This window comes from Monopterus albus, unplaced genomic scaffold (assembly GCF_001952655.1).
Source record: "Monopterus albus unplaced genomic scaffold, M_albus_1.0 scaffold7.1, whole genome shotgun sequence".
Lineage (NCBI taxonomy): Eukaryota > Metazoa > Chordata > Actinopteri > Synbranchiformes > Synbranchidae > Monopterus > Monopterus albus.
In genome coordinates, this window is record NW_018127887.1 from 3,377,983 (window position 1) to 3,392,038 (window position 14,056).

At 41.9% G+C, this 14,056-nt stretch overlaps 1 protein-coding gene across 8 annotated transcripts in view; it reads left to right on the plus strand.

Moving 5' to 3' along the window:
• srpk2 (SRSF protein kinase 2) overlaps positions 1-14,056 on the plus strand; it is a 51,768-nt gene that overhangs the window by 13,607 nt on the left and 24,105 nt on the right. The window contains exon 1 of one of the 8 annotated variants that reach the window (XM_020622977.1): positions 1,693-2,393. The exons of the other annotated variants lie outside the window; for them this stretch is intronic. Coding sequence (XP_020478633.1) covers positions 2,356-2,393 — 38 coding nt within the window. The 5' untranslated portion in view covers positions 1,693-2,355. Of the gene's footprint in view, positions 1-1,692; positions 2,394-14,056 lie in introns of those variants that run through there. 8 annotated transcript variants of the gene reach the window in all.

Consider the following 14,056-nt stretch of genomic DNA (forward strand, 5'->3'; position numbering starts at 1 on the left):
GAGAATGAGGACAATAGTTTGGCTCAGAGACATGTGCGCATAATGTTGTCTTTTATGTGGGAAGGTGGAACTGTATGGGGATGAGAGAGAAAGGGGATCTCTGTGTTTTCTTTCTGTCTCAGCCATGTCTCGTGCACGATAGCTTTTAGATACGGCTACGATGATGGTGCTATTACCACAAATTAATTTGCCGCACATTTTACTAAAAGAGGCAAACACCATCCTTTTATGGATGGGTGGCAATTCAGTATTGTAATGTGATGCTATGAGCTTCTATTTTAATCCAATTACAGTACAATAAAATGTATTTTAAAGTTGCCATTGTGATATAAATTTTCTGGAAATCCAGGCAACTAAAGGTTTATAGATAAAATAAGACAGATATCACGAGAGTCTCAGCTCTGTGAGGCTGTAATCAAGTACAGCGATGCTGGGAGCTATATGCTAACCTCAGCTTGCTAACATGCACACAGTGACAATGCTGTGAATATTATTTGTTCTACAGCTTAAACCACTAAACAAAAGCTCTGTTCTGATGGTGGTACAGTTGATCCTGATGATATGAATGTGTGCTTTCATGGCAATCTATCCAGTACATATATTTTTTTCTTTGATATTTCAGTAAGAAAACAAAAACATTTCCTCTTGTGCCATCACAAGGATAAAGTCAGGGGATCACCAAAATCAGAAAGATTCATCTTTCAGAGTCATCCAGCAGCTGTTGAAATTTGTCAGTTTGGATCAAAGTGGTGGACGAACCGACCTACAAGCTGTCCTCACCATCCCTAGATCCCTGCCGCTAGCATGACTAATAACAAGATAAGCCTGTCTGCTGGTTTATTCTGCGGTCAACAATACACAATTAAATGTGCCAAAGAATGGGAGAGCATTCATATGGAAGCTCGGTATGCAAGTTAAATGATGTTTGTCTATTCTTTGGCCCTAAAGAGGGGGTGTCAGGCCATGCTGTCTTAAATCATCAGAGCCCCCTATTTTCCAGACTTAAATACTTTACAGACGAGACATTTCATCACACTGATGTCACATCACTTACTGGTACAGAAGATTCTGTACCTACTGTAAACATCCTGCACATCTTCCTGACAGTTGAAAGGATGACTAGTCAGTCACATTAACCTCAGGATTTCCCTTCAACCTGCGCAGTGCATTTCCACACACATGCTCACATACATTTGCACCGATATTGAGGTCAGATTGAGATATAGACAGACCCCTCCATAATGGCACACCCTCGGGCTACCTCTCTGTGAGCTGTTCACTCATGTAGAAGCTGACCCATCTGCCCAGAGAGATGGCAGGAAAATAGAGATGGATGGGGACGGGGCCAGAACAAGATGAGACATGCATATATGTCTCAGGGATGCAGGGGCATCCAAAAAGACAGAGGTGGAAATGGGGTTTAGAAAAAATGAGGGAGGATGCCAGAAAGTGAAGAGGAGGGGAGAACAAGGCAGATCTGTGTGGCGTTGCCCTGAGATACAGGATGTCGTAATAAGGCAGTTGGGAGAGAGAGAAAGAGAGATAGAGAGAGGAACTAATTCGTAGGGGGGAAAAAGGGGGAGGAGAGTGTGCTTCGAGAAGAAAGGCATTAATTTTCTTGGTGCTCTGACATGCTGACACCCCTCTGCCTGCATAGAGAGTGGAACGCTCCAGCTTGCTCTGTACGCTGTTGTTGTGCAGAGCTGCAGAAGGCCTGAGAGATCCAGCTAGACAGAGAGAGACGGGAGGGGGAGATAACGTAGACAGAGACAGACACATTGTGGATCGAGAACCTCTGTATTCATTTCATCACCCAGTTCAACCAGCGACACCAGTGAGGAAGGAGACAAAGGAAAGAGGAAGACAAAAAGGTGCTTCAGTGACAACAGGAAAAGAGAAAGAGAGGCAAGGTGAAGGAGGAGAAGGAAGGAAGGAAGGAAAGGGTGGTAGGAAAGGAGGCTGGGGCGTGAGGAGGGGCGCCTGACTGACACTGCCGCTCTGGCTCACACACACACACACCAACATAAGCAGACACACACATGCTCGCTCAGCCAGATTGTGCAGTGCACAGTTGCTGCTCTTTTTTTTATCCTTTGCGGAGCCTTGACCTCCATCCTTTCTTCTCCTCTGAGCAAGAGTACAAGAGCGACAGAGACGGAGGGAAGAGGAGGAGGGAGAGAAACGAGGAGAAGGACGAGGAGGGGAGGCAGTAACCCTCTCCTCTCCTTTACTCGGGGATACAGCAGCGCAAGAGAGGGAATTGAAGATTAAGAAAAAGAGAGAGAAGCAGCTTTCTGTTCTATTTCGCCGTCTCCTGTGGTCCTTTGGCCAGCGAGCGGCTAACAGGCACCGCTCATGTCCGTGAACTCAGAGAAATCCTCGTCCCCTGAAAGGTAACACCTCCTCCTCCTTCCCTCACTCCTTATCATCTCCTTCCAGTATGTCTGTGTGCATGTTTTTCTATCAGTTTTTTGTCTTCTCACATCCCAAACCTCTCTTGACCACCACCCTTCTCAGCAGCTCCAAGTTTTGTGTCTCTTTCTGTTTGTCTGTGTATCATTAGCTGGTTTCTTCTATTGTGTGGGTCACAACAGTAGCTGTAGTAGGGAAACATCGCAGTGGTTCATTGTTGCATGGTGCTGTAATGTTTCAGTCAGCTGGTAAAACAGAGCAGCCATAACTAGATGCACGTAACAGTATATGCAGTCCATACATTTAAACAACATCCCAGAACATAAGCTCTTTCAGACACCTCCTCATAGATACAGATTTGGGCTGCTGCTGCCTTCTGAGGCTGCAACATTTCCGATGACAACAATAACAAGAACGCATTCACATACCCACAGTCTATTTATGGCGGTGGTGCACAGAGCTTATACAGCAAGAGTGTCAACACACGTCAACATCAACAGCCAACCACAGCATCAGCAGTGCATCTCAGCAGCAGTGCAAGACAGCAGCTCGCCACATGACGCACTTCAGTGCACAGCATTGTTGAACAATGGCACCTCTGAATGCTACACAACTTGTACACAACAGCCAGACACATAATTTGACCAGCTGTAAGGGTTCAGTGAATCACAAATAGTGACACATTCAGTTTCCTGTCTTACCATATGGTCTGTAGCTTTTTGAAAATACGTACAAAGACGTGCACACCAGTGTCTTTTTCAGATGGCTTTCACCAAGTATTTCACAGTACATGATGAACACGTACCAAGACTAGCCACGGTTCAGAAGCCATTTCAGACACATCCCACTCATGTTATTCAAAGTGAACATGGTTAGATTTCTTACAGGGTTGCTTAGGTGACACTGATTTAGAAAGTTTCTGTTGCAGTAGTGTCTTACATCCCTGGGAGTTGCTTCAGTTGCTACTCGTTCAGTTAAGTTTTATTGGTTATTATGTTGAAAAAAATGAAAAGCAGACAGGAGAAATGTGAAAACAAAGCCTTTCTATCTCTGTTGTGATGTCTGCCCAAATCACACACTGCATGCAAAGCGCCCCATATCCATTCACATCGATTCAGACCAAGCCCACATTCCTCTTTCAGCATGCGAAAGCTGAAAGAGCTCGATTTGATGGGCGCTGGAGGGTGAGGAGCAGGCAGACTGGATGACTCAGGTAGCCACTGATGCTGTGCCAAGTGCGATCAGGCAGAGCTGCTGCCATCCTCACAGGCTACAGTAGGCTAGGCCCCAGACTGGCACACTCAAGTGCACAGCACAGTGGGCATAAATAGGCAGAAGTAAATGGGCATTACAAATATCAGGCATTGGTACATGGACAGTTGGGCACAGAGGAGATCAGCGTTTTATTGGCAGTTTTGGGTGATCATGAATTTTAATTTGGAGAAAGAGGTGGTGGCATTGGATATAGATAAAACACATGCACTTGAGTACAAATATGGATAATACTGTACAGCATTTACTGCACCTAGATAAGGACAATAGGATTCTTGAGCTCAGAATCATAGACACAAATATCATATGGCAGCACTGGTGCGGTGAGGTTTGTCTATTTCATCACACGGCTAGTTTTCCCCATCCTCTATTGTTTGGGTCACAGTTATGTGACTGTAATTAAGAATAATGCAGCAGTCCCTTGTTGCTTGGCAGGTAGCTCATAGATACTCTACTGCCCGCTTTAAAAACTGCAACAGCTCATATGACCAGAGCAACAGGCCGTCTCAGGTTGACCAGTCATGGAGCAGCTTAACAGTTCTGTTAATGTAGCTAGTCATAACATTTTCTCTTCTATCTATCAGAATTCAGTTATAACTAGCTGATAACGCTGTCAGTTATGAACTTCATGAGTAAACTAGCTGCTAATACCCTTGTGATTAAAGCTGTAATTGATTGTCACAAGCTAGGATCAGAGAGGAATCTGCAGCTTTGTGAGTGTGACATGGACAACTGGGAGGCCTTCTGGACTGGGTGCATGTGCTGTAGATACAGTTTTGCTTTAACAAAAGGAGGAACATGATTATACTTAGTTTTTTTTAAATTTCCAGTTCAGGAAAGATTCATGTGACAAGGAATATGTTAGAAAGATCAAATGAATACACCTTTGTGGTAGTGTGAAGACATTAGCATGCAGAAAGGAATTGTTTGACAATTAATAAAAAAAAAGCCTGATATAAAATGATTCATAATTATTTTGATAACTTCATTAATAAATAATTTAATCCTAAACATTTTGTGCTTTCAGTGTCTCAGAAGTGAGGATTTGCTCATTTTATACTATTGTAAATTGAATGGCTTTGGTTTTTGGACTGTTGGTTGGCAAAAGCAAATCCTAAACAAACCAATCAATTTTAAATCAATGGATAGATTATTCAGTAATGTTTGTTTGTTGTACGTAAAGCAGCAGGAAAGGATTTGGAGGCTGGACATATCTTTTGGTTTTATTAGTCATTTGTATTTGAGTGTGGATCAGACTTCAGAGTTTATACTGGGCCTGCATTTTGGGACAACACCATCTGGACTCCAGGCGCCTCGTGTGTGCAGTATACACACACACACACACACACACACACAGCGCTGTGGTGTGCTTCATGTGGGATGTGTAGTAACATGTTTGTCAACAATAAGGCAGAATGAATTGGATAACTTAAGTGTGTTAAACCAAAAAGATGAACCAGTCAGGCCTGAAAAAAGCAAGAGGCGGCATTGTGACAGATTTCAGTTGGAGTACACGCATTAGAAAGACGATCCTTGTTGTGTAACTTGGCGCTTGAGGCATGGCAGGACAAGGGGTGTGTGCATAAGGATATGTAAGTGTTTGCACCTTCTTGGTGCGTGTGAAAAGCTGAAAGCTCCTCTCTGAGTGGTGACAGCACGTTTGTTTAGGCCATGGGTGGAGGGCTTATGTCCTTTGAAGAGACTTTCTTTAAAGATCAAATAAAATTTGGCTACGTTTGACTAAACAAGCATAGGTCCAGAGTTTACTGGCTTTGTCGCAAAGCTGGAGCCGCTGAGAGACAGGAGTACTGAGAGGAAACCCTGTCTGCCTTACTTTGGTTGCAATGGTTTTGTGTGTTTAAATAAATGTAGCATTTCAATGAGTTGTTGAAAATGCCAAATCCACCTCAGCCTGTGCATGTAGGAGAAGATGACAGGTGGGCTAAAATGTAAGGCTGGAGATTCTTTTCAGAAGCATTTTCTCTTTTCACCCCAATGGCAATGAACAGATTAAATGCATTGACAACAAACAGAAAACAATTTGATGTGCTGAAAAAAATAGTTTTATTTGTCCTGAGCAAAACCATTAGATGGCCTACCTACTGTACGTGTCAACCTGCTTTCTACTTGCACGCACGCTGCCCGTGCACTTAGTTCTTGAGCCAAGAGTCTCCCATAAGGTGCTGCAGTTGCAGGCAGATGTGTTACCGTTTTACAGAAATGACGACTGGAGCCCAAGAAGTAAAACCAGAATTAACATTGGTGTAGCTTTTGAACAATGGCATCAACTGAACAAAAGGGGCTGAAAAGTGACGCCATGGCGGCCGTATTTCTGCTGGACAGGTAATTATTGTTGTTTTGTTTGGGGGGGCGTTGCAGTGCGCGTTGCGTTTTGGAGGAGTGGCTTTGGAGAGAAGTCAGAACGAAAGGGTGGGATTTCTTTGGGTTGGCTGCTTTCTAACTTGAGTTTCTGCTTGCTGGTTTTCCCAGGAACACCAACCCTACATTTTTCATATCCATGATTTGAGCATTCTAGTGTGAGTGTCCATCTGCGCCATGTGAGTGTGACTGGAGGATGCATGATTTTTATTGTTAGCACTGGAACTGCAACTCTTCATGGAAGGAGAAAGGAAGAGGAAGGAGGAGCAAAGAGGAAGAGATAGCTTAAAAAGGTAGGGGGAGAGCATAAGACAGGTGAGAGGGAGGATGATATATAAAATTTATCATCTCATCTCCTCTTTCATCTATTTGACACCATGTTACTCAGGCTACTGGATACATCCAGATACTCCTGTGCAGCCACCTTCCTCACTCTTTTTTCTGTCTTGTTAAGCATGACTAGCAGAAATGAAACCAAATCTCTACATTAGGAACTAACTAACAGTGATGTTTGTTCTCGATTAGCCAACCAATGACTTTTATGACTGTGTGGTTCATAAAAGTAGTAAAAAGAAAGGAAAAAACATACATTGCAGCCCTCAAGAGTCAAGGGCGACATCTTCAGATGCCTCGCTTTGTCCATCCAGCACTCCAGAGCAAAGACATTCACTTGGAGCAGCTGGAACCAGAGAATGTTTGGTATTTTATTACATTTATTAGTTAAAACTATTAGATGTTTATCAAAATTATTGCTGATTAATATGATGTCAACTACACAGTAAATGGAATATCGAGCTGCAGAGTTTAGGTAGTTGATTCACCTGTTTGTCCATCACCTGAAACTTGAGTCAGCAACAACTTTGATAATTAGTTAAATGTTTTGAGTGTTTTCCTTTTCAAGAAGAATGTTGAAATTCTTTGGTTCCAGTTTCTCACATATGATATTTACTGATTTGCTTTGTCTTTGCTTCTTGTAAACTGGAGGCCTTTGAGTTTTGGACTGGGCAGTAACTTTAAATCAGTGGTGGTGGTTAATTTGTGCAAAAGCTGTTATCCAAGCAGTAATCAATGGGAGAAACAGGATTATTTTTGAAAATGGACATTAAGTGATCTGCAGGATCTCTGGTGGTGGGCAGGTTGTGACTAGATAGGGACAAACACAATTAGCTGATTCACTATTAGTTAAACATAATCAAACTGTTTTTTTGATAATCAGTTAATTGTTTGAAGAATTAAGCAAAAGTGACAAATCAATCTCATTTCAGCTTCTCAAGTGTAAGGATGAGCTGTTTTTCCTGGCTTATATTATTCAAAATTGAGTTCCTTAGGTCTTGGATTACCGATTGGGCAAAACAAGCCATTTTTCTCATTTTCTGATGTAACCTCAACAATTAATTGATTAACCAAGAGAATATTGAGAGATGAATTGACTGTGAAAACACAGAAAAGCCATAAAAAAAGCTGAAAGTGGTTAAATGAAAGGGAGGAGAGACGTATAGGAGCAGCAGAGGAATGTGAAGTGTTGGAAAGTCTCCAGTCAGTCAGTCGGCCAGGCTGATGCAGCAGACAGCGTCACATCCATTCACACAGAATGCAGTATGCAGCTTCAGCTGGACTACATGGCCTCCACCATCTCCTCTGGTCTGACCCACATCGCTGCAGACACACACATGCACAGAGCTACAGTATGTGGCCCCTGTCATGCCACAACATGACAGCACCTAATGAAGTGTGGCTGGGAGCTGTAGCTACAGTAGCAATCTGGCCTCCATTACCCCCCAGTATCCACCAGCCCCCTTTTATGTCTGGGAAGAAGCAGACTGGCTCTGCTTTCTTTCCTGCTACCTCTTTTATTTGGGCTGCAGTCATCATTTGGGACAGATGGAGAGGAGATATCCTCACGCGTTCTCTCATCCCTTCTGAGCCTCTAAGGGCTTTCAGTGATGTAGCAATGGCAAATAAAACTGTCTGTGGGTGTATGTCTAGTTGAAACTGGCCTGAAATTTAGAAGTCTTGCAGACAAGTCTAAACTTACTGCATAGCGCAACTTCGTTGCTGTGTCACTACAAAAAACACTGGGAATTTCCACCCTGCACATGTGCTTAGTCAGTAATAGGACTCACTGAGTCAAGCATCCAGCAATCAGAAACAAGACACTTCACAAGTAGTGATCACCAGTAAGGTGATCGCCATGGTGATACTCTTAAGGAGTGTTCATGTGATCCTGACCCAAACACCTGATCTGCAGCGAGTGTTTCAGCAAAGTCGTAGTATTGCTGAGTGTAGTATGGGGTCAAAGGTCATGCTGTGGTAACAGTAGTACTGTAGATGAGAAGGGTTAAAAACATCTCTATACTGCAGGGTAATATTGTTAATGTTCAGTAGGATGTTTTCCAGTGGGGGAAGAGGTACTCAAATTCTATACTTAAGTAAACATAACAGTGCCACAGTGTAAAAATACTCTGCTACAAGTAAAAGAGTCAAATTCCTTTCACTTTTTTTTATCTTTATCAGTATCAACAGCATGTTTTCCCATTCTTGGCTCTGCTGCATTCCATTCTGAAAATACTCATCTGGTTTTGGCAAAAGCTTTCAGCAAATTACACCTAAAATTGTGTTGTTTTGCACAGAGAGATGGGAATTTTGCCATTGGTCCACATGACGAACAGCAGGGATGCTTATCATTGTACTTTGGTTGTCTTCACTGCTCCCAGTCCCTGTTGTATGTTTACATACACAGCATTCCAGTCGGCATACTAGTCTTTCCTGTGCTAATCATTTTAGATGGCTCCCTCACTCTCCTTCTTTTTTGGTCCATTTTCTCTCCTCCTTTTCTCTTTCTGTTTTTAACCTCCATACCTGGCATCTGGGAGGTTTTTAGTTTCTCTGTGGGAGCCGGTTCTCGTGCAGTTTTTAGGTTACTGGCTGCATTACTCGTGTTTATTGTTGTTAATGACTGTTGCTGTGAATTCATTGCATCAAATTTATCACAAAAATGCAAACAACCATTTATGCATCATTGAAACTGTAGCTAACAGACTAGAACTTCATCATTCAGTTCAAAATAATACATTTATATTTTGAGATGCTCTCGGTTACCTTTCCGACACAGATTGCCTATTTGTCAACCCAAAAAGTTTTGAGCTGCTCTTTTCTGAATCCATTAAATGACATGTTTTTCATTGATATTATTTGGTTAGCTGTGAATTTGTTTCAGTAATCAATTTTAGCCATTTCAAAAATAGACTTTATTCCCATTATGCAATAAGGGCTTGATGAAGTAAAAAATGAGACATTCTGTACATGTATATTACCTTTAGCTGTAGTATGGAAACAGCTAGGGCCTCTCTCTCTCATTATTTAACAGCTATCATCGTATTAGTCTTTCTGGAGTTCACTTTACAGTTATGACACCGTCTAAGTTATACTCAGCAGAAACAAGGAAATGGGAAAAGAGTGAGAGAAAGAGGAGTGAGGAAATGTGATATTTTTGGAGGAAAGAAGCAAGGAAATGTGGTGATAGCGCTGGGAGAGAGATAAACCCTCGGCGTGAACGAGAAAGAGATGATAATGCTGAAGGGAGAAAGAAGAAGATAGAGATCAGAGAACATGAGAGGACAGCAGCAACCTCACGAGACAACCGATGGAGGCAGCTGGGGAGCCTAAGATAGACGAAGATGGAGGGAGAAGATAAATGGCTCTTTGCAGACTTGCGCAGTGTGTTGAGCAGTGCTGGGTCACCGGGGGACTAATCTGTACTGATGCTGCAGCGTTGAAGCAGCGGAATGATAATGTCCTGTTTGTGTGTTGGGGGGTGGAAGCATGTGTTTGTTTGTGTGGCTTTGCATAGGAATGTGCCTGTGAAAAGATTATATGTCTGCATTTGAAGGTGCCATTTGTTTTCTGCTACGATCACACAAACACAGATGCACGAACATTACACGTAACCCCTGATCAGTGCCTTTTGCCCTGTTGTACTGAGTTACTTGTCTGCTGCATAACTGAGCATAGTATTCCTCTGTTGTGTCTGTGAAGCTTTTTATAAATGCACATCAGGGTGGGGCTCATTGAGCGCTGGACTCATGAAAGCCCTCTAACATGCCAACATGCCTGCTCACACCCAGTCCTCTAGTTTCACAGAAGTAAACTGGTGGTAAGGGCCAATAAAGCTACAGTGGTGTGTGTTTTCCTGTTGGTACTGACACACACTGCTGGGCTGGGTGTGGTAATCTCAATGTGTGCCTCTGGCTGTCTGGATATTATGCATAGGTACAATTCCCATAATTCCCTTTTGTGTTCTTTTTTTCTATAAAGTGAATGCCTATGCTGTAGTGTGAGTGTCTTTGTGTGTGTTATATGGGCACTGAGAATGACCCTTAGCAGGTGGGTGTCACATCCCCACGTGATATCTACTGGAATTCAAGGCCGGGTTTGTCTCGTCCGCCCACTGGGGTATCTGGGAGCCTACTGCAGACAACTGGAGCTGCCATGCTTTTTCTGTTTATACATCTTTCCTTGATTCCTGCTTCATGGAGTTAAGCTCGTGTCTGACCAAGAAGAAATGGGGTCTGGCTTTGTGTGCGCGTCGCCTGTGCCACAGGGTCCTCCAAAAAAGGTATCAGAAGAAAACATTAAAAAAGAGGAGAACAGAGTGTCGAAGGGGTGCTGGGTTTACAAGACTGGTATAGCTGCTAAGGCTTTTGTTGTAACATTTTATTTAATGATGTTGCCCTCTTTGTCTCCTCAGCAAGACTCATGTAGAAGAGGAAACAATGAACAGGAGTAGGTGACAAAGGAGGACGGCACTGACGGGACTAATAGGCTAAATAATGATTTTTTTTTTTTGTCCCTGCACTGACTCCCAGGCTGTGCTTTGTTTTAGCATAACAGTTTTTTACCAAGAACACAAAAAATGCAAACTATTTTCCAAAACAAAGGTAAAGGGAAGAGGATGACTGATAAGCTGAGAGGGTTTTAGTCCAGAGAGAGTAGATGTGCAGCTGGTAGAATTAGCATCTGTCTGATAAAGTCAAGAGCATTAGAGCTTCATTTTCTGTCTGAAGTATTTTATAGAGCTGAAACTATCAGCCAGTTAAGTCAGTGGGCCAAAACAATAAAATGCAGCTGTTCTGATAATGAATTCCTATTTTCAGCCATTTATCCAGAAAAACAAAAACATTTTTTGATTTTGTCTTCTTAAATGTCAGGCTTTTCTCTTTCTCTTTTATATCATAGTAAAAAATGAAAACTACTGGGTTTTGGACAGTTGGAAAGACAAAACGACATTTAGAAGACACCATTTTGGACTCCGGGTATTGAAATGAGGCTTTCTTATATAAATCTTTGACGTTTCATAGACCTAAAAGTAAAAGAAATGAAAAATAATTGTTAGCTGCAATCATTTTTTAAAAGTGTTTCTGTAAAAGACAGCAATAAGCATGTCTGTTGAATTTTCAAGGGGGCTTTTCAGTAAAAAAAAAAAAAAAATTGGTAGCACATTAAAAGCATTTCTGGAGTTTCTTCCCAGATAAATTTGAAGAAATGTAGCTGTTTTTCAGTGCTTTCGCCTTGCTCCTTCTGTCTGTGTAAATCCATTCCACTTGTGTTTTTCTCTGTATTCGTGCAGCAGCTTTTATAAGCTGAAGACAATAACCAGGCTTGGATAGGTTATTCCGAAGGAGGTGTAATGATTGCTAGTTCTGACACATCCTTTTTTCTGTTATGATGTTAATATGTGAATCTCATCACGATAAACCGCGTCAGCTGAAACAGATCAGAGGAGACAGCTCGACAAAACAACTTATGTTCTTGTCCTCCAATCTGCATTGGATCACGTAAAATATGATAAATAAATAAAAAAAAGCTTTCTATTCACAGCAGACCTTCTATATGATAGTGTAGTTCTGGTCCACAGTATAGAGCTTCTTAATTGTGACATTGTCTTTGACTGAAAGTGATTAAAAGAAATGATTGAGAGGCAGCTTTTGAAAACTCATGGTATTATGTTTTTAGGACGAGTGTTCAGCTCAAGGTGGGGCCCTCGGTATTACTGAGGCCCCATAGGAGGGGTGAGCAGGCTGCAGCAACGTGCTAATAATTAACTGTCAGGGAGGGTTGGTTGAACTTTAATTTCATTGTTGTTATAGTTGTTCACAGTTTCATTTTCCTGTTTAATTATTGAAAACTGCAATATGATTCAGTTTTGGCCAGTTGAAGATACAGTACATGCAGGTAATTTGAAAAATTTGGTTTGTTGGCCAGGACCAACAGAAATGCATGTTGCAGTCTGACATTGCACCTTCCTGCCTGTTGACAAAACCCTTAAGCACATCCACATAGAGCGCCACGGGTGATGAACATGCTCATATAACATGGTAAATAAGAAAATGGAGCTGACAGGACCATCACTCTGTACACTGTGCGTGTATTTGCAGTACATGTGCCTACAGTACATGTTGTTTGACTGGCATAGTACACACATGCACAGGCTTCCCTTGATGTAACAAGTGTGGGTGGATGTAACTTCCACAATACTAGGCTTTGTGGCCTTCTGACGTCACTGGAATGTATAAATACAGAATGCAGTGGATGAGTGCTCTATGGAAAGAGGAGTGCAGAGTGTAAAGTGCACTGCACAATGAAAGGTAGAGCAAACACCCACCGTCTTTCTACAGTGTGTAATATGTGGTTAGATGTTTCTGTACTGGGTGAAGTAAACACTTCTTTTGTACAACAGAGCATGGGAAACGCACATAACCTGCACATGAATGCACACAAATACAGAGAAATATGAGAATGAATTTAAGTTTATTGGTATGAATGTATCTTTTTGTGTGTTTGAAGATGTGGAAGTTAGTCTTTGGGTTTATGAGACAGAAATGTGCTCGTCCTACTGGGTCTGCAGCTATGCCACTTGACATCCACTGCCTCAAGGCACTGTGTGTGCGTGTTTGTGTGTACATATGTCACCCCGCCAGCCATGCAAAGCAGTGCTCCACTTTCCAATGCAAATTTTATTCCAAGTCAACGGGTTTTATCACAGTACTTTTTCACACAGTGTCTGACTGCTACAAGTTTATTTTAGTGCACAAACATCACTGTTTCTGCTAATAGGGGGGGTTGTATATATTTTGCTGAGTTGTTTTAGTTTTGTTGCCTGCCATCTTTGCATTTGTGCCTGCATTCATATGGGTATGTTATGCATTATACATTGTATTGCAGTTTAGTCAGAGCAGCATAGCGTGTGGTCTTGTATCCATTGGCTTCCTCTGGGACATTGTAGCAACAGTCAGTTCAACCTCTATAGATTGGTGTGGCCTGAGCTCTTCGACACAAAGCAGAGACTGCTGAATTCACAGTGTTTAGTTTAAACATGGAGAGTTGCACAAAACTGTGCAAACCTATTACAAATCAGAGCTTACATTTCAGCTTATGGCCATTTAGCTGATGCTTTTACTGTACGTACAGTGCGGTGAGGGAGGGGGCAATAGTTCAGTGTCTTGTGTAATGACATCGGGACAGGAATTGGCGCTGTTAATGAAACATTAACAGCGGTTGCAATTTTTACACTTTGGAGTGCCTCAGCTGTGATGACATTTTATTGATCCCTGTCAAGGACATTTGTGAGCTGAAGCGTCTCAGGGAACAAGGCAGATGCAAACAGGCTGTACACATCGCAACATGAAGAGTAAGCACAAAACTATACGCTGTGTGATGGAAAATAAATCAAGTTTTGTGCACCTGCAGCTGTCAAAGTTCAGTATAATGAATAAATGAGCTGCATTAATATATAGGCTAATAATGTATAATAATACTTTTTTTAAAATTTGTATTATACTTGTATTATACCAAATGAGGGGAAAGAAAATGATGAAAATAAAACCCAGTGATGCAATAAACCTTAGTTTCCATTTAACTGTTATTGATTCTTCATGTTAGCCAGTGAAAATACTTTGAGGCCAAAATAGATTTCACGTCTCTGACGGTAGTCATG